Source organism: Molossus molossus, unplaced genomic scaffold (genome assembly GCF_014108415.1).
Source record: "Molossus molossus isolate mMolMol1 unplaced genomic scaffold, mMolMol1.p scaffold_m16_p_21, whole genome shotgun sequence".
In the NCBI taxonomy this organism is placed as follows: domain Eukaryota; kingdom Metazoa; phylum Chordata; class Mammalia; order Chiroptera; family Molossidae; genus Molossus; species Molossus molossus.
In genome coordinates, this window is record NW_023425357.1 from 14081902 (window position 1) to 14105750 (window position 23849).

The following is a 23849-nucleotide window of genomic DNA, read 5'->3' on the forward strand; positions in this document are numbered from 1 at the left end:
AGTTTGTTCAGTTATCTCTGTTTCCCCATTGCACTTGCCAAGGAATTTTTCTAGCTTCTTACGATCCTGCCTCAGCAGTACCTCCTTAGTAGGAATGCTGTGAGATTTAGGTGAAATAAAAAGATGTGAAAATGCTTGGAAGCTTTCCCGGCACAAGCTAAAAGGTGGCTGGTTGTTATCAATCTATTATTTCTTTTGGAGAAGCGCTCAGTCCCTGAAAGCTTCTGTGCTGGGATTTTATGTGGTCAGTTCCAGCTGCAGCACTACTGGCCCATCTCTGTTCACTTCGGAGAGTGGGGGATGGTGGGCTGTTAGTGGATTGCTAATGACTCCCCACTCCCGTTTTTTATTTTCATTTATTTATTTTTATATACATGTTTTTATTGTGGGGTTTTTTTTTTAGAGAGAGACAGACAGAAACATGGATTGACTGCCTCCTGCACACCCCCTACTGAGGGTCAGGATGCAACCCAGGCATGTGCCCTAACTAGGAATCTAACCAGCGACCTCTTCATGCATGGGACTGGGCTCAACTAACTCAGCCCCACAGGCCAGCCTCCCCCTCCCCAACCCTTTTTTTTTTCCTCACCCGAGGACATTTTTCTATTTTTTTTTTTTACTCAGAGCGGGAAGGAGAGAGAGGAAGAGAGAAAAACATCGATGTGAAAGGGACACATCGAGTGGCCGCCACCCACACGACCCAACCAGGGCTGGGGACAAACTGCAGCCAAGGTACATGCCCTTAGCGGGAACCGAACCCTGGTCTCTGTGGACCGCAGGCTGACGCTCTAACCGTTGAGCCAAACCGGCCAGGGCTCCCCAACCCTTTTTTAAAGGAAGAAATGGGAGCCCGGCCAGCATGGCCCAGTGGATTGAGCTTTGTCCATGGACTGAGAGGTCCCGGTTCAATTCTTGGTCAGGGCATATGCCTGGGTTGCAGGCTCGATCCCCAGTAGGGGTCATGCAGGAGGCGGCCGATGGATGTTTTTCTCTCATATCCATGTTGCTATCTGTCTCCCTTCCACTCTCTCTCTCTCTCAAATCAATTAAAAAATATTTTAAAAAAAGAAAGGATGGGTCTCATCCCCACCTGGTGCCTGGAGGATGTATACTGATTTCATCCTGGGTCAGAGACACAATTGTAGTATCTTCCAGCCCTTCTCTTTTTTAACTATCTTTTTTTAAAAAAATATCTTTTTCTTTTATCGAGTTTAGAGAGAGGGAAGGGGAGAGGGAGAGAGACAGAAACATCGATGAGAGAGAATATTGATTGGCCGCATCCTGCACGGCCCCCACTGGATAGTGGACATTGTGGACGGGTATTTCTTCCAGGTTGAGAAGTGGATATATTGCTCTTGGTCCAATTGGAGTACGTCTGCCTAAAGTAGGAAGACCTATGAACATGAGTAGCTATCAGGTATTGCATGCTTATTTGCATGTATTGACTGAAACCTCTTAACGCTCTGAGCTAGAGAATGGTATTATCCCCATTTTATAGATGTGAAAATAGGCACAAAGAGCTAGTGGGTCAGAAAAAGCAATAGAGGAAATCTGATGCTATGCCCTACCCAGACCTTTTTGCCTCAGAGTTTACTGTCAAGGTCATGGCCAGTACATTCCACTGCCTTTCATTTCCCACAATACCCAGGCTGAGAATGATAACCCTGGGAGCTTCAAGGGACTCCGTGTTGGCCTTACTGCTTAGAGTTGGAAGGTTGTTCACTGAACATAGCTGAGAGTTAGTGATATGAGCCAAAGGAGGGCTCACTTTTCATAATTCACCCAGAGCATCAGAATGTTTCAGGGCCTATGTCTCATGGCTTCTCTCTCCTCTGCCACTTCTGCCTTCCCAGGACTCTGCGCTTCCCCAGAAGGAGCAGGAGAAAATGACCAAGTGCCAGGTGAGTTGAGTTTTGATTTTTATCTCAAAATCCTTTCTCAAATGTCAGGCACATCATTTTTCTCTTCCTTGGGAAGGAGAAGAACAAGTGTTTGTTATGTGCCAGTTACTAGTTTTTATATTGGTTCTATGTTTTATTTTTGTCTTTAGCTTTTGTGTATAGTTTCGGTTTTATTTTATCATCTTCATTGGCAAATAATAGTATAGAAATTCATAGATATCAAACAAGTTGCAAAAGCCACATAACTACTCTGCTGAGTCAACTGTTTCCCCCATGCTATGTTTTATGTAATTACAGCCACAGCATATGTACAATTTTCAATCTTAGTTTTCATTTAATGTTATCACTTGAGTTTTTTGTGATTTGGCATTCCTTTTTTTTTCCCTCTGGGGAAATAACAATATTCTCTTTAATAATAGTATCAGGACAACAGTCTATTCATTTAAGAAATATTTACTGAACAAATTTCTGTTCTATTAAATGTACCAAAATTATTTTTTTTCTTTTTGTTATTTACTATTATTGCCAGTGAAAATGGGGTCCTTGTACAAAATTGTGAGAAAAGCATTTCTGGGGATCCACACATAGGAGAATGAGGTTTAGTGGTAAGATTTAATGGATTTGAAATAAATGGCTGTGCCCAGGTTCCCTATGTCTCATTTCCATTCATCCGAATTTTCTTTTAGTCACATGCCTGGGTTGCAGGTTCGATCCCCAGCCTCAATTGGGGTTGTATGGGAGGCAACTGATAGATTTATCTCTCTCACATGATGTTTCTCTCTCTCTATCTTTCTCTCTTCCTCCCTCCCTTACTCCCTTCCACTCTATCTAAAAATCAATGGGAAGATATCCTTGCGTGAGGATTAACAAAAAAAAAGTTGTATTTCCATTCCCATTCCCATTATGTTGACTTCTTTTTCTTTCTTTATTGTACTGGCCAGGACTGCTAAAGCAGTTTTGAATAGAAGTTCTAGCCATATACAACCTTGCTCCTAATCTTAGGCAGAAAGCATTCAGTCTTTCACCATTACCTGATGAGTTTTAGTAGATGCCTTTATTGGGGTTAAGAAGTTGCTGCTTAGCCTGTCCGGTGTAGCTCAGTGGATTGAACGGTGTCCCACAGACTGAGAGGTCCTGGTTCCATTCCCAGTCAAGGCACATGCCTGAGTTGCGGGCTCGGTCCCCAGTGGGAGACGTGCAGGAGGCAGCCGATTGATGTTCTCCTTCACATCAATGTTTCTGACTCTCTCTTCCTTTCTCTCTCTCTCTAAGAAATCAATAAAAACATAAAAAAAGAAGTTGCTGCTTAGAGTTTTTATCATGAATGAATGTTGAATTTTCTAAAACACCCTTTCTATTTATACTCAGATAATTGTATGTTCCCCTGGTTCGGTTTGATTCTTTCGAGATTTTTTAAACTTTGTTAGGGTGAGTCTAGAGTCTAGGGACATTTGGCAATGTCTGTAGACATTTATGATTATCATGACTTGAGGAGTGGGTACCACTGAAAAGTATTGGACGGAGGCCAGGGATGCTGCTGAATGTTCTATAGTGTGCAGGATAACCACCACCCCACCCCCTCACAACAAAGATGTAAAAGGCCAGTAGCGCCACTTTTGAGAAACTGTCTTCTACTGATATTTTAGCCCTTTTACTAACTCATGGTCCTTCGGAGCTGCTGTTGAATGTCCCTACTGATCAGTGAGGGCTTTCACTTGGGCTGTTTGGAATTCAAACACCTCTGAGTCCTACTAAGTTCTGAGAACTGTTCAGCCCGTGGTCCCTCAGTCGTTCATGGCTGGGCTTGTGCATTTTCACCCTGTCTGAGCACAGTTTAGTTTTTAGTAGTAGACTCATAGGGATGCTGGTGCTGATTACAAGTGCTCTTCTTCTGCATAACTCCCTTCCTTCTGGAACTCTACCCTGGGATTTCCAGATACCTTGGCCTCTCCATTCTCTGATTTCTGTCTCCACGCAGGGAGGCTCTGTTTGGGTTCCCTCTTCCTATACCTGCGGGTCAAAAATTATCTACAGGCAGAAATCCAAGGTGATCATAGGGCTGGTCTCTTTTGTTCCCTTTATTTCTGGGATTAAAGGAGTATGCTTTCAGTTTGAGAACAGTTGTCTCATAAGTGTTGTCTCTGTGTCTCCTACTTACTTGTGGTAGGAGGGAGTGTTCAGTACCAGTTCCTCTATTCTAACCAGAATCAGAAGATTCTCTCCCCTGCATTTTTTTTTATTTATTTATTTATTTATTTATTTATTTATTTATTTATTTATTTTTTAATCCTTATGCAAGGACATTTTTCCATATTCTGTTCAGATAGAATGGGAGGGGGAGAGAGAGAGAGAAACATTGATGTAAAAGGGACACATCGAGTGGCTGCCACCCGCAAAACCCAATCAGGGCCGGGGACAAACTGCAACTAAAGTATGTGCCCTTAGCGGGAACCGAACCCAGGTCTCTCTGGACCACAGGCCTACTCTCTAACTGCTGAGCCAAACCGGCCAGGGCTCCCCTGCATTTTTAATGATTACATCATATTTCAATAAATTAATGTTTCTTTTTTTTATCCTCACCTGAGGAAATTTTTCCATTTTTTGTTCAGATAGAATGGGAGGGAGAGAGAGAGAAACATCGATATGAAAGGGACACATCGAGTGGTCGCCACCCACACGACACCCACACGACACAACCAGGGCCAGGGACAAACTGCAACCCAGGTATGTGTAGCGGGAACCGAACCCTGGTCTCTCTGGACCGCAGGCCACGCTCTAACCGCTGAGCCAAACTGACCAGGGCTAATGTTTCTTAAATTTACTATTCCTTGGCATTTACGTGATTTAAGGTTTTTAAAAAGATGTTTGAGAGAGCACTGCAGTAACAGTTTTCCTACATATATGCTCTGTCCCCAAAAAGTATTTCTGGAGACCGCCACTTCTGGAAAGATGGAAGAGGTGTACTTTCCCTATTCTTCCCACTAAAACTAAGTACAGCTGAAACTCTTGGACACTGAATATCAAACAAACATGACACAAAGAGAGAAGGAGACCGGCTAGGGACCCCAAGACTTGAGGAATGACATGGCAGTCAGTTCCTTGGGGTTTCTTCTTGCCTCATGTATCTAAGACTGAGTGCTGGAGTATATGGTAATGAAAATAGCAATACGTGCAGACCCAAAAACCCCAAGAATGCCTCTCTCTAGTCAAAGAGCCAGGAAAGGGACAGCCTAGCCAGACAGCAAACATTTAGACAGTAACTACTCTGTCCTGCCAAATACTATGGGAAGAAACTGCAGCCCCACACCCACCCCTGCCAGACTGTAAGGACCACCCTAGCCTCCCTGCCAAAGGAGGACCTGTCTGACACCACCCAAGCAGGGAAAAAGACAGGTGGCTAATTATCACAAGGAGGGAGTAGAAGTTCAGGGCCCTACACTGTCTCCACTGACACTGCAGTGGTGGAAGGTACTCAGTACCCCTTGGCACTGTCTTTTAGATAGTAACTGCTCTTGTCCTCCCAGATACCATGAAAAGAAACTGCAGCCCCACACCTGGCCCAAGCCACCCTAGCCTCCCTACCAAGGGTTATTGAGTACCTTCCACCACTACCGTGTCAGTGGAGACAATGTGGGGCCCTGGACTTCCACTCCCTCCTTGTGATAATGAACCACCTGTCTTTTTCTTCCTTTTTTAAAAAAAATTTTTTTCTTTATTGATATTAGAGGGAGAGGAAGGGGGAGGAAGAGAGAGGGAGAGAGATAGAAACACTGATGAGAGAGAACATCAACGGGTGGCCTCCTGCATGTCCCCCACAGAGAAATTGGCCCACAACCCAGGAATGTGCCCTGACAGGGAACGAACCAGCAACCCCTTGGTGCATGGGTCAATACTCAACCACTGAGCCACACCGGCCAGGCTGAATAGGCCTATTAAAGAGCCAGAACACTCAGCTTGGCCCAAAAGTAATGAACTCCTCACCCACCAAGTGTTAACAGAGGCCAAGTCATAAACATTGTCATAGATATGTGGCATGTGCCTTGAGAGCACAGAGGACCAATTTTATAGCTCCTCGGGAAGTGTGACCAGTTAGTTTGTAGCAAAGTGACAGTTCCCAGGCTTAGTGAATGTGTGAGTGAGAAAGGAAAGATAAAAGATATCAGACCCTCCCAGCTGATGTGGCTCAGTGGTTGAATGTCGACCCATACATCAGAGGTTGCCCAATTCAATTCCCGGTCAGGGCACGTGCCCAGGTTGTGAGCCAGGTCCTCAGTGGGGGGCATGCAGGAGGCGGCCAGTCAATGTTTGTTCTCATCTGTTTCTATCTCTCCCTCTCCTTCTCCCTCTCCCTCTCCCTCTCCCTTTTTCTCTAAAATCAATAAAGAAAAAGTATTAAAAAAAAAAAAAAAAAGCTATCAGACCCTGTTCGAAGTAAATTGGCCTAAACTTTCTAAAACAATTTGATGGTATTAATCAACTTATAAAATGTATGTCCTTCATGATTCAAGAGTTACAGTTTTAGGGTGCTTATTGTACGAATACTCACAATTATACCATTGAAAATTACAGGGACTGCCCAGCCGGTGTGGCTTAGTGGTTGAGTGTCAACCCATGCACCAGAGTTTACTGGTCTAGGCACATGCCCGGGTTGTGGGCCCAATCCCCAGTCAAGGGCATGCGGGAGGCAGATGGTCAATGTTCTCTTTCATCGATGTCTGTCTGTCTGTCTGTCTGTCTCTCTCTCTCCCCCCTCCCCCCTCCCTCTCTCCTTCTCTCCTTCTCTCCTTCTCTCCCTCTCTCCCCCTTCCTCTCTCTCAAATCAATAAAGGAAAATTATTTAAGAAAAAAGTACAGAGATTCTTTTTTACTTCCTTTTTTTTTTTTTTTTTTAATTAACTGATTTTAGAGACAGGAAGGGAGAGGGAAATAGAAACATTGATGAGAAAGAACTTCGATTGGCCATCTCCTACATGCCCCCACTGGGGATTTGGCTCACAACCTGGGTATGTGCCCTGACTGGGAATCGAATCAGTGACCTCCTGATACATGGGTAGATGCTCAAACTCTGAGCCACACCTCCTGGGCTACTTCCACATTTAAAAATATATATATGTTTTTATTGATTTTAAATAGATAAGAAGGAAGAGGGAGAGAGAGAGAGCGAAACATCAGTGGGCTGCTGTCTGCACCCCTGCTACTGGAGATTGAGTTTGCAATCTCAGCATTTACCCTGACTGTAAATTGAACCTGTGACTTTTGGTGCATGAGATGATGCTCAACCACCTGAGATACATCCGCCAGGGCCAATTGCACAGTTGATGGGAGTGTGGAAAATTAATATATGAAATCAACATGCTGAGTTGAGAAAAAGAGGAAACTCCATAAAGTGGACCCAAGGCCCTCAGAATCCAGAACAACTTCCCACCCATCCTCTGCCCACGCGGTGCTGAGTCCCTCCCAGTAGCCGTTGGTCATTGGATTGAGATTGCCTGTGTTTAATGTTGTAGGAGACAGTGACATTCAAGGATGTGGCTGTGGTCTTCACCGAGGAGGAGCTGGGGCTGCTGGACCTGTCCCAGAAGAAGCTGTACCGAGACGTGATGCTGGAGAACTTCCAGAACCTGGTCTCAGTGGGTGAGGACAGGTGCCTTCTATAACTGAATGTCAGGTCCCAAGAGGATTTTGATTTCAAATGTTTAAGATTCTTGGACTTGAAATGTGTCTCCAAATTTGTATTTAAATTTCCTAAGTCCTGTGGTGTATCTTGTCTATACTTTTCCTAGTCTTTGCAAATTGCAGTTGTGGTATCTTGGTGGGGTTTAAAATCTTTATTGAGTTACATCTTTATTGTATGAACCAAATAGAATGAAAGTAGCATAGCTCCTATTTGGAACTGCATACAGTGTAACCAAAATTGTGAGTAAATCACAAAGGATGGTCATGTGATCACCTGTTGTATACAGGTAACATTCAGAATTTGGAATACTACTACTTAGAGTGCATGAGGATTGTACTGTTGGAATTAAGATTTTGGCCTTTAATGTATCCACCTTGTATATAAACCATTTACTTTTCACAGTACATCAACCCTTCAAATTGGATAGTACATTGCACTTGGGGAGAGAAGAGTAGGTTCAGATGATAAAGATAGAAACCCAAGGAGGTGGGTGTTCAGATGAGAACCAGGCAGCTCTGAGTCCTTCCACAGCACAGCCCAGGTGCTGTCCTTCTCACTACCCAAGGGGAGCCTCCCTCGCCCAAGCCCCCGTCATTCATTACGTGCTTACTTACAACAGCTCTCTCACTGCCTCCCTGCTTCTGCGTTGGCTTCCTATAGTCTGTTCTCGAACAGCAACCAGATCATATCAGTCAGATCAGGTCACTTCTCTGTTTACCCTTCCCTGACTTCCCATCTCACTCATACAATCCAAAATCCTTAGAGTGACCTTCAGGATTCTTCCTGATCTGATCACCCACCATCTCTCTGGCTTAATTTCCCATCCTTAGCCCTTGGGCCACAGAAGACTGCCTTCTGTGTTTCAGACATGATGACTGTGTCTCTCCCTCATGGCCTTTCTCTTGCTCCTCCATGTTCTCACCGGTACATTCTCCTGCCTTCTGCTTCACTTATCTGTGTTAGCTCAGAGGTCATCTCATCACAAAAGCCTGCTCTGACCACTCTCCATAAAATCCCCAGCCCCCTGCTCTGCCTTTTTACGGGGGTAATAATAATTACCAGCCTATATATTAATGAATTATATTTTGTTTACTTGCATATAATCTTTCTCTCCCCATTAGAGTGTAAATTCAGGAGAGCAAGGATTGTGTCTCTTTTCTTTATTTTTGTATACCAGATGCTTCTGATAGACTTGACTTACCATAGAGGATATGTTCATGAAATATTTGTTTGATGAGCCCTGGCCGGTTTGGCTCAGTGGTTAGAGCATTGGCCTGCGGTCTGGAGAGACTTGGGTTCGGTTCCCGCTAAGGGCACGTACCTCGGTTGCAGTTTGTCCCCGGCCTTGGTTGGGTCGTGTGGGTGGCAACCACTTGATGTGTCCCTTTCACGTCGATGTTTCTCTCTCTCTCCCTCCTACTGTATCTGAACGGAATATCAAAAAATGTCCTCGGTTGAGGATAAAAATATATATATATTTGTTTGATGAGTGAGTGAAGGTATGAATGAGGGAATTTGCTGATGAATGGTCAGGTGGTTCCATCTGAATGGTAGTGAAAAGGCTCCCTCACAGCTTGTCTTAACCTGCAGTGTCTATTACCATTGTGAGCACTGCCCCATCCATTTACCTGGTGACGTCCTCCCTGACTACCTTCCTCTCTCCTCCCTTCCTTCCCTTCATTTCTCTCTGTTCTTCACTTCAGTCTTCTTTTATTTATTTACTTTGTCTATACCTGAGGTAAATCCAGCCTAAAATACAGTAATGACAATCATCCCTATTGTATATAAACCCTAAAAATAAAAAACGAAATCAAACAAACAAACAACCACAGAATAATCTAGCTGTTAATCTGATAGATGAGAACCTGCCTGTTGTGAATAGTAGGGGAACGTCTTCTCAGTCCTTTTATCATTTCTGTGCTTGTGTCTTCATGCTTTGTGACGTTTTCACACAGTCAAGGTTAGATGCTGGCTCTGTTTGACTCACTCCCTCATTTTTCTGTACACACTCACCTTGGGAATTACTGTCCCAGTTACAACTGTTTTCTATTTTCTTTCATACCAGGTAGACTAAAAACTGCTTTGCCTTTAAAGAAAAATTATTTATTTCTTAAATCCTTACCCGAGGTTATTTTTCCACTTTTCTTCATATAGAGAGGGAGGGAGGGAGGGAGGGAGATTGATTGATTGCTACCTGCATAACCCCGACCAGGGCCAGGGACCTAACCGCAACCGAGGTACATGTCCTTGATCAGAATTGAACCCATGATGCTTTGGTCCTCAGGCTGACATTCTAACCGCTGAGCCAGGGCATTTGTTGATTCTTGTATGTGCCATACATGGGTATTGAACTTGCAACCGGGCATATTCTACATGTATCTCTCTTATTAAAAGTTCTTTTGGCAACATCAAAGTATCCCTGGGTTTTGCATTGTATCTATCCATCTATTTGCCCTGCTTCATCTATGAAGAATATCCTTGAGGGCTGATTTTACTGAACAGATGCACGAACTAAAGGGTTTCTTTTTCCTTAAGAATTCTTATAAACAAAAGCTCACAGAGAGTGGATCTCACTGTCTTCACTCCCCCTGGAGATAGCTCACAAGTGGAGGAAAAACCAATGTGACTGAAGGATTATTTCAGAACATTGTTACTCTTCTGATGAATGTGTAATCTAAGTATGATTTTTATGGTACTTGTATAGCTATTTATACCTGCGTAACAATCTACTCCTAAAGTTAGCATCTTACAGCATCAAGTATTTATTTATACTTTAGTGAGTCAGGAATCTGGAGGCAGCTTAGCTGGGTGATGTGGATCATAAAGTTGCTGTCAAGGAGTCCAGCAGAGCTTCAGGACTTTCAAGGCTAATGGACTGAATGATTAGCTTCCGAGATGGACTCATTCACATGGTCTTTGTCTGAAGACCTCAGTTCTGCGGGCTGCCTCATTGTCCTCCAAACATAGCAGCTGGTTTCCCCCAGCTGGTTACACCCAAGAGAGTGGAAGGCAGAAACCACAATGTGTTTTATAAGCTAACCTTGGAAGTGGTGTACTTTCACTTTTGCCATATTCTATTGGCTTCACAGACCAATCCTGATAATATTGTGGGAAGGTTTTTGACAGGTATGGACATCAGGAGGCAGGATTATGGGGGAACATTCTGTATGCTGGTGACCACGGCAGCTTTTCATATGTTCAAATACATATGCACAAAACCTGCAAGATAATACTAGCCATTCACATTCATCAGAAAATTCAGCCAAATTAAGTGGCAACAATTATCAGAAATTTTACTCCCATAAGTTGTGTCATGGGAATGAGTTTTCTAGTGTTTTCTAGTTATAATATTCACTAGTTGAATATTATATATTGTTTTCACTTTGCTGAGAACATCCTCTGCTGTAGCCATGTATTTCTAATTTTGACCTTATATGTAAATCTTGGTGTAGTTCGAAATGAGTATCATTAACGCTTAGTGAATAGGACCCTACTCATCAACTCTTTGTTTTCATAGATGTGAAAAAGCCAATGACAAGATCAAGCTGATTGAATATGGTATCCCAGTGTACTTGACCTGTGAAATACTTTTTATCTCTGAACAGACATTCATTTGTCCTCACTTTTAATCTCTGAATTCTCTTTATCCTTTCAGGACATTGGAATCAAAATGAAATAGAGACTCTTCAAGAAGTTGGATTAAGTTACATTTTTCATGAGGACTTTATGCGCAGTGAGATATGGGAACTACTTTTAAATAAGTTAACCAGAAATCAAGACTTGGTAATAAATATGCAAGGCAAGAAGTTTGATTTGCCAAAACAAGGTGATTCTTTCTGTCATTTGTTGGCAGGAGAATCTATTCAAGTTTCTGAAGATGAGAACTATGTAACAAAGCTTCAAAGGGAATTTCAAAGTTCCAATAATATAAAAAATCAAGAATTTCCAATTAATATCACCTCTGAATTCTGGAAGAAAATGTATCAGAGAGAGTCACAGAATTATCAGAGTAGGTGTGAGCAGGTTGACGGAAGATGTAAATTGTGCAAGTGTGATCATTGTGTTATGCAAAGGACCTCTCATGACCATGAAGGTAGTCAGAAAGTACACAATAGTAAGAACTCTTATAACCACAAGGACTGTGGAAAGGACTTCATGAAGAAATTATTCCAGTATAGTATAATCCACTCAGGAGAGCAAACTTCTGATGAGAATCAAAAAGGCGGTAGCCTTGGCCCCAGTCTTGAACTTCATCAGCTGTTGCACCTAGGAGCAAAACACTGTATGCGAAGTGAGTATGGGGACAGCATCAGTTACAACTATGTTCCTTGCACTCATCAAAGTGTTTCCACAGAAGAGAAATGCAGTAGAAATGATGATTGTGGTGAGGACTTTAGTCAAAGCTCACATCTGCAAATTCATCAGAGAGTCAGCACAGGAGAAAAACCCTACAAGTGTGCTGTGTGTGGGAAAGGCTTTAGTCAGAGTTCACATCTTCAAGTTCATCACCAAGTCCACACTGGAGAGAAACCCTACAATTGTGCTGTGTGTGGGAAGAGCTTCAGTCGGAGTTCACAGCTTCAAGCCCATCAGCGAGTCCACACTGTGGAGAAGACATACAAATGTGAGAAATGTGGTACAGTCTTTAGTCGCAGTTCACATCTTCAAGAACATCAACAAGTCCACACTGGAAAGAATCCCTACAAATGTGATGTCTGTGGTAAGAGCTTCAGTCAGACTTCAAGTCCTCAAGCGCATCAGCGAATCCACACTGGAGAGAAACCCTACAAATGTGCTGTGTGTGGTAAGAGCTTTAGTCAGACATCACATCTGCAGGTTCATCAGCGAGTCCACACTGGAGAGAAACCCTACAAATGTGCTGTGTGTGGTAAGAGCTTTAGTCAGACATCACATCTGCAGGTTCATCAGCGAGTCCACACTGAAGAGAAACCCTACAAATGTGCTGTGTGTGGGAAAGGCTTCGTGTGGAGCTCATATCTTCCTGTTCATGAGAGGATCCACACAGAAGAGAAACCCTACAAATGTGATGTGTGTGGAAAGAGCTTCAGTCAGAGTTCACATCTTCAAGCCCACCAGCGAGTCCACACTGGAGAGAAACCTTACAAATGTGCTGTGTGTGGTAAAAGCTTCAGTCGAAGTTCACATCTTCAAGCCCATCAGCGATTCCATACAGGAGAGAAACCCTACAGATGTGCTGTGTGTGGTAAGAGCTTCAGTCAGCCCTCAAATCTTCAGTACCATCAGCGAGTCCACACTGGCGAGAGACCCTACAAATGTGAAGAGTGTGGGAAAGGCTTCATGGTGAGCTCAAGTCTTCACGTTCATCAGAGGATCCACACAGGAGAGAGACCCTACAAATGTGGCTTGTGTGGTAAGAGCTTCAGTCAGACTGCAAGTCTTCAAGCTCATCAGCGAGTCCACACAGGAGAGAAACCCTACAAATGTGCTGTGTGTGGGAAAACCTTCAGTCGGAGTTCATATCTTCAATCCCATCAACGAGTCCACACTGGAGAAAAACACCACAAATGTAGTGTGTGTGATAAGAGCTTCAGTCATATCTCAAGTCTTCAAGACCATCAGCAGGTTCACAGTGTCTAAAAACCCTTCAAATATGAAGAGTTTGGGAAGGCTTGAAGTGGAGCTCATGTCTTCATGTTCATCAGAGGATCCACACAGATAAACCCTATAGCCCGGCTAGTGTTGCTCAGTGGTTAAACATCAATCCATGCACCAAGCGGTTGCCAGTTCTTTTGCCAGTCAGGGCACATGCCTGGGTTGTGGACCCAATCCCTAGTAGGGGGCATGTAGGAGGCAGTCAATTTATGTTCTCTCTCATCTATGTTTCTATCTCCTCCCTTCCTTTCTAAAATCAATAAAGAAAAATAGAAAAGAAACCCCATAAATGTGGCAAGTGGGGAAAGAGCTTCAGTCATACCTCATGGGTTCAAGCTTATCAGCAAGTCTGCACAGGAGCAAAGCCATAAATATGTGAGACATGTGTAAGGGTTTTGGTCATAGTTCATGTGTAAAAGAACATCAGTGAGTCTTCACTGGAGAGAAACTCTACATAAGTGCTGTGTGTGGTAAGAGCTTTAGCTGGGCATCACATCTGCAGGTTCATCAGCGAGTCTACACTAGAGACAAACCCTACAAAAGTGCTCAGTGTGCGAAAGGCTGCATGTGGTTCTCAAGTGTTCATGTTCATCAGAATCCACACAGGAGAGAAACCATATGAATGTGGCATGTGTGGTAAGAGCTTCAGTCATTCCTCACATCTTTAGGTTCATCAGTGAGTCCACACAGGTGAGAAGCCATACAAACATGAAACTTGTGGTAAGGGCTTCGTTCAGATTTTCCACCTTCAGGTCCATCAGAGATCTCATATAAGTGGCAAGACACAAATGTGATACACATGGTAATGGCTTCAGTAATAGTTCACATCAACGAGTTTACACTGGAGAGAAACTCTACAAATGTGCTGTGCTTGGGAAGGACTTCAGTCGTAGTTCTCATCTTCAAACTCATTGGCAAGTCCACACTGGAGACAGACCCTACCGATGTGCTGTATGTAGTAAGAGCTTCAGTCAGACATCACTTCTTCAAGTTCATCAACAAGTCCACAGTGGAGAAAAACACTACAAATATGCTCTGTGGAAAGGTTTCATGTGCAGCTCATCTTTATGTTTATCAGTGGATCCACACAGAAGAGAAACCCTATAAATGTGACATGTGGTAAGAGCTTCAGTCAGAACTCAAGAGCCTTCAGGGTCATCAGAGAGTTCACCCAGGATAGAAGTTACACAGATGTGAGACATGTTTCATAATTAGGTTTTGGCATTTATATGTAAAGTTTCTTTATATTTCTTTTTACTAACTTTTTGAAATAGCAATTTTCTTCTAAATTTCAAGAGAAACCATAAAAAGAGGATTGATAATACAAAAAGTTTTCTTGTATACCTTCAGTAATTATTCACAGTTGAGTTACATATGAAGGGTTTCAGGAAAGCCTAACAAATACAGTGATACCTCGGTTCTCGAACATAATTCGTTCCAGGAGGACGGTCGAGAACCAAATTGTTCGAGAACCGAAGCAATGAAACCCAATAGGAAATAATGGAAACTGGATTAATTCGTTCCAAGCCCCAGAAAATGCCTATTTGCTGGCCTAATTTGTATATAATATGTAGAAAAACATAAGTCTCAACAAGAAATAAAAGTGTACAGTATGTCTAAGGGTTAAATTCAGTGTAAAGCGTGACTCCACAAAGCGTGACTCTCTCCACAAAGCGTGACTCTCTCTCTGCACTCACACTGATGGCGCCAGCAAGGCGCGCTGGGCCGAATGAACGCCATTCGGTTCAACTCGGCTCATCTCGGAAGTTTGAGTTCCAAATATTTGTTCAGATTCCGAGACAAAAGTTTCTCGAATCTCCTGGTCGAATACCGATTTGGTCGAAAACCGAGGCGTTCGAGAACCGAGGGTATCACTGTATAAAAATTATTAATACCAGTAGTAATATTAATTTGTAGGTATATAGATAGGCCTTGTTGGTGTCTCAGGATGGCTGACTATTTCTGATGTTTGGGCTTTTCATCCTTGAGAAGTCTTTGATCTCCACTGTAAATGGAGACAAGTGTCAGAGATGGGCAAATACCCATTCCTGATTAGGCATCTGATAGGGTAAGGCCTCTTCCAACACTGTTTGAGAGCGTCTTTAATTAACGTCTTTCCCAGTGGACAAAAATCTCCAGGTTGTAAGTTACGGTCTTTGAACTCTGTATCTTCTGGGGCACACTGTTAAATGAGTGTTATTAATTTATTAGTTTCCATATGCCCGGCTGGTATGGCTTAGTGGATTTAGCACCATCCCATGGACTGAAAGGTCTGGGTTTGATTCCTCCTGAGGCCATGTGCCTGAGTTGCTGGCTTGATCCCCAGTGGGGGGCTTGCAGGAGGCAGCCAATCAATGTGTTTATCTCTCCCTTCCTCTCTTAAATAAATAAAAACATTTTTTAAAGAATTTACTAGTTTCTATAACCTCATTAATGAGCCACTGATAATAAACCATCTCCCTTTAGAAAACAAAGATTTAAAGATCAGTAATATTTCAAACAGTCATGAGTAATAATTATTTTCACTTTATTTAGCCCCATTATTATTTTTTTGTTTATTCTCCAGTATTTTTATGAATTTAGTTATTCTTTACAGTTTTATACATTTTTATTCAATTTGAAGATATGACCTGTTTAGAAACCTGTAATTTAGAGGAAGTCAAAGTCTCTTATATGGTTTTTCTAAAAATACAGTATACTTGTAAATGTATTAGAGTGAAATAATGACTGTTTATACATAACAGAACTTAAAGTGGCATGGTTATAGATTTTATTATAATGCAATTAATTAAAAAAAAAATTGTGGGTTTGTTGGGTTTTTTTGGTAAGATATAATATTCCAAGACAACAATCTTTTTGTAAATAAGGTGCACGTGGCTTATTGGAAGTGTGTATTGAGCATTGGAAATAATTTATAAACTCCCAATGTGTTGACCACAAATATCCGAAGTACCACTGTCAGATGCCCCCATAAGGAACCATTACTCTTGGTTTGCTCCTTGTCACTGACAGGGTACCTGCTATCCCTGGGAGCTCCCTGTTTGAACTTGACTTTAAATTTTTGCAGGTTTTTCCCTAGGGCAAGCTGAAATCTTTTGAAATGGATATATTTTTTAAATGTATATAAATAGGACAGTTATTATTATTATTTGGACTTGGCAAAGTTCCCCATGTAATTTCAAGCATGTTATTATTTTAAAATCTTTTTTTTTTTTAATCCTCACTCAACGATACTTTTTCATTCAGTTGTAGATAGAGCGAATGAGCGGGAGGAAGGGAGGGAGAGAGAGAGGGAAAGAAACATTGATGTGAGAGAGACACATTAGTTGGTTGCTTCTCACATGACTGACTTTGACTAGGTATTGAACCCGCAACCCTTTGGTCTGCAGACCGAAGCTCAAACCACTGTGCCAAACTGGCCAGGGTTAAAAACTTTTTCTAAATGAGAATACACAGAGGTATTCCAGGACCCATTGGAGTAACCCAAAGTCATCTTTCAGTTAAAATGTTTCTTAAGCCGGCCCTGGCTGGTTTGGCTTAGCGGTTAGAGCATCAGCCAGTGGACCAGAGAGACCCGGGTTCGGTCCCGTTCAGGGCATGTACCTTGGTTGCAGTTTGTCCCTGGCCCCAGTTGGGGTTGTGTGGGTGGCAACCAGTCGATATCTCTCTCTCACATTGATGTTTCTCTCTCTCCATCCCTCTCTCCATTCCACTCTATCTGAAGATAAATGCAAAAATGTCCTCGGGTGAAGATTTTTAAAAAGTCTCTTATGCCTGGTTGGTGGGGCTCAGTAGTTGAGCATTGACCCATGCACCAGGAGGTCACCAGTTCAATTCCCAGTCAGGCCTTTTATTACCAAAATCATATAATTTTAAAAATTTTATTAACTTTTAGAAACTTCAATTTCTAACGATAACCAAAAAAGTAATCAACCAATATTCCCAAGATAGACTTATATGAACATATTATAACCTATAGTACATAGGTTTCTCTATTGGCATACACATTTTCAAGAAACACATGTTTAGCAAAGCAGTAGACATTTATTAAGAGCTCCAAATTTATTCCATATCCCCTCTGCAATAAAAGGTAAAAGCAGGTGAACCTAACATTTTTTTTTTTTTAGCAATTAATGTTTTAGTATTTCATGTTATTTCAGAATGTCTAGATATTAAATAACTTCTATCAAATTTACTAATTCAGAAAGCAATAGCTGAAATAAGTTAAATTTATTTATTCAGATATAATTAAGTTTTGTTTTGGTTTTTACCTCAACAGTTGGTTTGCCACCCAAATGTTGATGACAGACTGACAAATCTATTTACCCTTTTTTTTCTTCTTCTTCTTCTTCCTCCACCCTGGCCAGTTTGGCTCAGTGGTTGGAGTGTCGGCCTGCAGTCTGGAGAGATCTGGGTTCAGTTCCCGCTAAGGGCACGTACCTCAGTTGCGGTTTTTCCATGGCCCTGGTTGGGTCGTGCGGGTGGCAACCTCTCGATGTGTTCCTTTCACTTCCATGTTTCTTTCTCTCTCTCTCCCTCCCACTCTATCTGAACAACAACAACAAAAAGTCCTCAGGTGAGGATAAAAAAAAAATTATTTTTCTTCCTATTTGGGTATACATTTCTAGTTTATAGACAGTGGGTCACCTCTGAGAGCCAGAAAGGCTTGGATGTATGGAAACTATGTAATTTCCTTAAGAATGTTAAAAACAGGTCTAGCTGCATTTATCTGCTAAATAATCCCCTTTTTAGATTCAATACCCAATTTTAATATAAACAGAACAAATAGTATGCAAGACTTTTTTTAAAAATACTTTTTCTTTATTGGTATTAGTAAAGGGGAGAGAGAGAGAGAGAGCGAAACATCGATGAAAGGGAACATTGGCCGCCTCCTGCATGTCCTTCACTGGGGATCAAGCCCACAACCTGGGCATGTGCCCTGACCAGGAATTGAACCAGTGACCTCCTGGTGCATGGGTTGACACTCAATCAGCTGGGCAATATGCAAGATATATGTGGCTCATTAGAAGTGAGCATTGAGCACTGGAAACTTCATATATGTTCCAATGTGTAGATCACAAACACTTGGAGTACCACTGCTGGATGCCTCCCAGAGGGAACCATCATCACTCTTGGCTTGCCCCATGTCACTGACAGAACACCTACTACCCTGAGAGCTCCTTGTTTGAATGTGGCTTTGAATCTTCAAGTTTCTTCCTTGAGCAGACTGAAATTTCTAGAACATTTGTTTTAATAAAAATATATGTGTACAAATAGATCAGTTATTACTACTTTATTTGGCAAAGCTTCCCATGTAATTTCAAGAGTATTAAATAGGCCTCATTAATTCAAAAAAACTGGGGAGAGAGAATAAATCCTTGAGGTATTCCAGGGCCCACTGGAATAACCCAGTGTCATTTTTTGGTTTAAAAAGTCTTTTAAAATTTAAACTTTGGGAAGGATGTTACATATACTTAATCAAAAGATCATATCATAAACTCATTGTAAATCTTGATAAAACAAACATTTTATAGCAACAACTCTAAAAAACATCAAACTAAAACCAGTGTTAATGTCAAATATTTTATCCAGACCACAGGATCCTGCTTAACCTATAAATATTTAATCTCATTACTCCAATAAAATATCTCACTCGTAATGCCATCTGGAGGCAGAAAGCACACCATATGTAATACACAGACACATTTATCACATACAGACCATATACATAATCTGAATTACCAGTTTTTGTAGAGAATATGCAAGATTTTTCTCTTTTTCTGTTGATGACTTTTAAGAAGATTGGGAAAGCCCTGGGCAGCTTGGCTCAGCAGTTAGAGCATTGGCCTGCAGACTAAAGGGTCTTGGATTCGATTCCTGGTCAAGGGCATGTACCTGGGTCGCAGGTTCAATCCCCAGCCCCAGTCAGTTGTGTGGGAGGCAACCAATCAATGTATTTCTCTCATGTCAATGTTTTTCACTCTTACTCTTCCTCCCTTCCTCCTGCTCTGTCTAAAAATTGATGGAAAAATATCCTCGCATGAGGATTAACAACAACAAAAACGCTGTAAAGGGGAGGGAAGTTCCTAAAGACCAAGCAGGAAGACCTGTCAAGACTTTCAGTGGAAGTGTCAAAGGCTGTGAATGAGTGGTGGAAATGACAGTTTTGGCTCCAGTGGAAGGAGTTAAGCAACAGGAGAAAGCCTAGGCAGAGCTCCTTGGGCTCTCTTAGAAATGTTTGTTTGTTTTTTGGTATGTGCCCCTAGCAGGAACTAAACCCGGGACTCTCTGGTCCACAGGCTGACGCTTCAACAGCTGAGCCAAACTGGCCACGGCTCTTAGAAATGTTACAGGAAAGAAGTGACCCTGGGTGGGGCTGCTTTGGCTCACTGAAAAGTCAGAAAGCCCAGTGTCATAACACGTGACATGACAAGAACAGGGTTGTCAAAACTGATGCAATAAATGTTTCAAATGGGAGTAGTTTGTGGATGGATTTTCCCTCCTCAGACAGGCTCAACTCCAGCAGAGAAATAGGAGAAAATGTGTTTGTGGTTATGTTTACCCCATGCCTTGAGGGTGGCTTTACCAATGACCAGGATGTTGGCTACATGCCCCTGGGGATGGATTTAAGCCAGATGGGATTTAATCAGAAAGCCTGTTTGAGAGAGAGACAAAGACAGTTTGATTGGTGGACATGTTTACCCCATGTTCTGAGAGTGAATTTACCAAAAACCAGGACATCACCTAGATGCCCGGGGAATGGTTTTACCCTGCTCAGACAGGGGACTCAACTCCATGCCTGTCAAACAAGCAGGAGAGAAGGGTCCCTTGGATATCAGGGGTGATCAGGTCCTGATCCACCAGAACCTGTCACCCAGGTATCACCTGGGACAGTCATGTGGGCAGGTGGCTCTGTGTCCAGAGGGCAGGATTAACTTCCATCTCAGCATTGAGGAGATATATTTTGACAAAGGATTTACTTCTCAGCTGATAGGTTTCCTGCACACTGAAGATAAGAAGAGAGAGTGAAAACCCCAAAATGCCAGAGTCATAAAAAAATATCAGCAGAGAGAAATTAGGTGAAGGACTGGAATCGAGTTTTTCTTCACACACTTAAAACTTTCATAAACTTTTACAACCTTCACAACCTTCAAACCTTTCTACAATTTGCATAAACCATTTTACCCATTCAGAAATAATTAGAATCAATCAATTTTAATTCTTATCCTGCCAAAATGTGTCTCTATACCCTATGCCATCTACTATCAAAACCATAGTTTATTTCCAACTTAATTTGAACATTTAACTCTTAGAAGCCTCAGTTTCCAGTGATAACCAAAAAAGTGAAAAACCAGCATTCCTTAGATTAGTGGTGCTCCACCTGTGGGTCACGACCCCTTTGGGGGTCCAACAACCCTTTTACATGGGTCCCCAAAGACAATTGGAAAACACATATTTCCAAAGGTTTAGGAACCGAGACACCGCTTTTTTGTCCGTCTCCAGATGGGTCTGCCCACATGCAGATATGACCACATATAGATATGCCCACATATGAGTACCTGGCGTGATGACATCATCTCGCCTACCCCTTCACATCACCCCCCCCCCTACAAATACAGGTGTATGTGACAGGGTTGATGCAATAATGGACTTATGCAGACCAGTCACACGTGTAGAGAGCAACTACTGTGCAGAAAGCAGCTACTCTGTTAAAAGCAGCTACTGGGTTTAAAGCAGCAGTATTGGAGGTAAAATGACACTTCATGAATTATAATTACTGGGTAAATGTAAAATCATCAACTGCAAAAATAATATATATATCTACCATGGGAACTTAATCTGGATGCTGATCGGTCTTTTTTTTTTTTTTTTTTTATCCTCGCCCGAGGATATTTTTTTTTCCATTTTTTGTACAGATAGAGTGGGAGGGAGAGAGAGGAAGGGAGAGAGAGAGAGAGAAACATCGACGTGAAGGGACACATCGAGTGGCTGCCACCCGCACGACCAACCAGGGCCGGGGACAAACTGCAACCGAAGTACGTGCCCTTAGCGGGAACCGAACCCGGTCTCTCCGGACCACAGGCCAACGCTCTAACCGCTGAGCCAAACTGGCCAGTGCCTGATCGGTCTTTTTATATTCAGCTGTGGTTGATGTGAATACTGCCCACTTGTGATAGTAACAGGTATGTAAAAAAAAACAAAACAGCCCTGGCTGGTTTGGTTCAGCGGTTAGAGCTTCGGCCTGCGGTCCAGAAAGACCCAGGTCCGGTTCCCACTAAGGGCACGTACCTTGGTTGCAGTTTGTCCCTGGCCCTGCTTGGTTGTGCCGGTGGCAGCCACTCGATGCGTCCCTTTCACGTTGATGTTTCTCTCTCTCCCTCCCACTCTATCTGAACAAAAAAAAAAGGAAAAATGTCCTTGGGTAAGGATAAAAAAAAAAAGAGAGAATGGTAAATCCTAGGAAATTTTGCTAAACTGTATTGACTAAACTATGCCATGCATCATCTTTCATATTATTAAAGCTATTGTTATATATTATTTTCATTAACAAACCATGCCATGACAATGGATTATGTAGGAAAGAACATTAAGAAAAGGAAATATAGGGAGAGTTGTTTGTTTTTTTTTTTTTAATCCTCATCCGAGGACATTTTTCCATTTTTTGTACAGACAGAGTGGGAGGGAGAGAGAGGAAGAGAGAGAGGGGAAACATCGACGTGAAGGGACACATCGAGTGGCTGCCACCCGCACGACCAACCAGGGCTGGGGACAAACTGCAACCGAGGTACATGCCCTTAGCGGGAACCGAACCAGGGTCTCTCTGTACCACAGGCCAACGCTCCAACCGCTGAGCCAAACTGGCCAGGGCGGGAGAGTGTTTTACAGTATGGTTTTACCTTAATAATTACAGGAGGGATTGAGAATCCACAATGTGTTATTTGTTGTGAAGTTCTATCAGCTGAATCTATGAAGCCAAACAAACTAAATGCCATTTTGATAGCAGGGATCCGAGCTTTGCTGGCAAGGATACCAACTATTTTAGAAGCAAAGCTGATGGACTCAAGAAAGCCAGACTTGACAGTGGTGAAAGTACCACAAACAAAACATAGCAGCCATTGAAGCTTCATATTTGGTGGCACTCAGAATTGCCAGAGCTATGAAACCTTCCACCATTGCTGAGGATTTACTGTTGCTAGCGGCCAAAGTCATTGTTCAAGTTATGATTGGAGACAAATTTGTTACAAAATTGAGTGCAATTTTCTTATCTGATGACACTGTCCACAGAAGAATAGATGACATGCCTGCTGATATTCTTGATCAGGTAATCCAGAAATTAAATCTGCTCCACTTCTAATATTTAGCATCCAGTTTGATGAATCTACATACGTTGTAAACTGTTCACAGTTACTGGTTTATGTGAGGTATATTAATGATGGCGACTTTAAAGATGAGTTTCTTTTTTTGCAAACCTCTTGAAACGACAACTACTGCACGTGATATATTTGACACAGTTGATTTATTTCCTAAAGAGTATCTTGGGGAAAGGTTTGTGGTATTTGCACAGATGGTGCTCCAGCTATGCTAGGATGTCGATCTGGGTTTCAATATTTGGTACATAAGTTCTGTCTATTTTGTAAAGGCGAGCACTTTAAACAGTCTACTGTTTTCGCAACTGTGCAACGAATTGGATTCACTGAACAATGCTCTGCTATTTCACACTGAAGTGAGATGGTTGTCAACAGGAAAAGTTTTAAAATGTGTTTTTGAGCTTCGTGATGAACTCAAAACATTTTTTAATCAGAAAGCAAGACCGCAGTTTGAAGCACTTTTCAGCAATAAAAGTGAACTGCGGAAAATATCTTACTTGGTTGACATCTTTGCCATCTTGAATTAATTAAATTTATCACTGCAAGGACCAAATGCAACATGCCTTGATTTGTCTGAAAAAAATCCGATCATTTCAAATGAAACTTCAGCTTTGGGAAAAAAAAAAAAATTGGATGAAAATAAAATTTACATGCTGCCTACCTTATCTGCTTTCTTTGAGGAACATAACATTGAACCAGAAAAATGATTATGATGATAAATTCTGTGAAAGAACACTTGCACATGCTTGCAGATGAAATTTTATTGTACTTTCCCAACCTACCCGACACCCCATTTGCACCTGCCAGAAGCCCATTCATAGTCAAAGTTGAAGATGTTCCTGAGACAGCACGAAAGGAGTTCATTGAACTTATTAACAGTGATTCAGCAAGAACTGATTTCTCTACAATGTCAGTTACAAAATTCTGGATCAAGTAAATGTTTGCAGTCATCCTGTTCTGTCTGAGACTGTATTGCACCTTCTTCTTCCATTTTCAACAACGTATCTTTGTGAAACAGGGTTTTCCAGCTTGTTGGTTATCAAGTGTAAATACAGAAGTAGACGTGTTGTGGAAGATGATCTTTGTTGTGCTTTTGCAAAAACTGCCCCAAGAATTTCTGATCTGGTGAGAAAGAAGCAATCTCAACCTTCACACTGATGCTGGCTTTTTATGCATAGTGTTGCAAAATGTAGAAATGTAGTTTACTGTTGTTATATTAAGACTGTTACCCATGCTACACCATGCTTCAAGGCAAAATTTCATTTATTT

General features: G+C 42.0%; 1 protein-coding gene across 1 annotated transcript; it reads left to right on the forward strand.

The window, feature by feature from the left end:
- Positions 1–1348: 1348 nt before the first annotated feature.
- Positions 1349–13353, forward strand: LOC118638474 (zinc finger protein 233-like). The gene is made up of 4 exons (XM_036274403.1): positions 1349–1417; positions 1854–1901; positions 7409–7535; positions 11234–13353. Exons 1-4 carry the CDS (start codon positions 1397–1399, stop codon positions 13195–13197), a joined length of 2160 nt encoding a protein of 719 aa, XP_036130296.1. The 5' UTR covers positions 1349–1396; the 3' UTR covers positions 13198–13353.
- The last annotated feature ends 10496 nt before the right edge of the window (positions 13354–23849 follow it).

Coding starts and splice junctions, on each gene's coding strand:
- LOC118638474 (XM_036274403.1), top strand. CDS start 1,397: ATGAACATGAGTAGCTATCAG. Junction 1,418..1,853: donor TGAACATGAGTAGCTATCAG/GTATTGCATGCT, acceptor CTGCCTTCCCAG/GACTCTGCGCTTCCCCAGAA. Junction 1,902..7,408: donor AGAAAATGACCAAGTGCCAG/GTGAGTTGAGTT, acceptor TTAATGTTGTAG/GAGACAGTGACATTCAAGGA.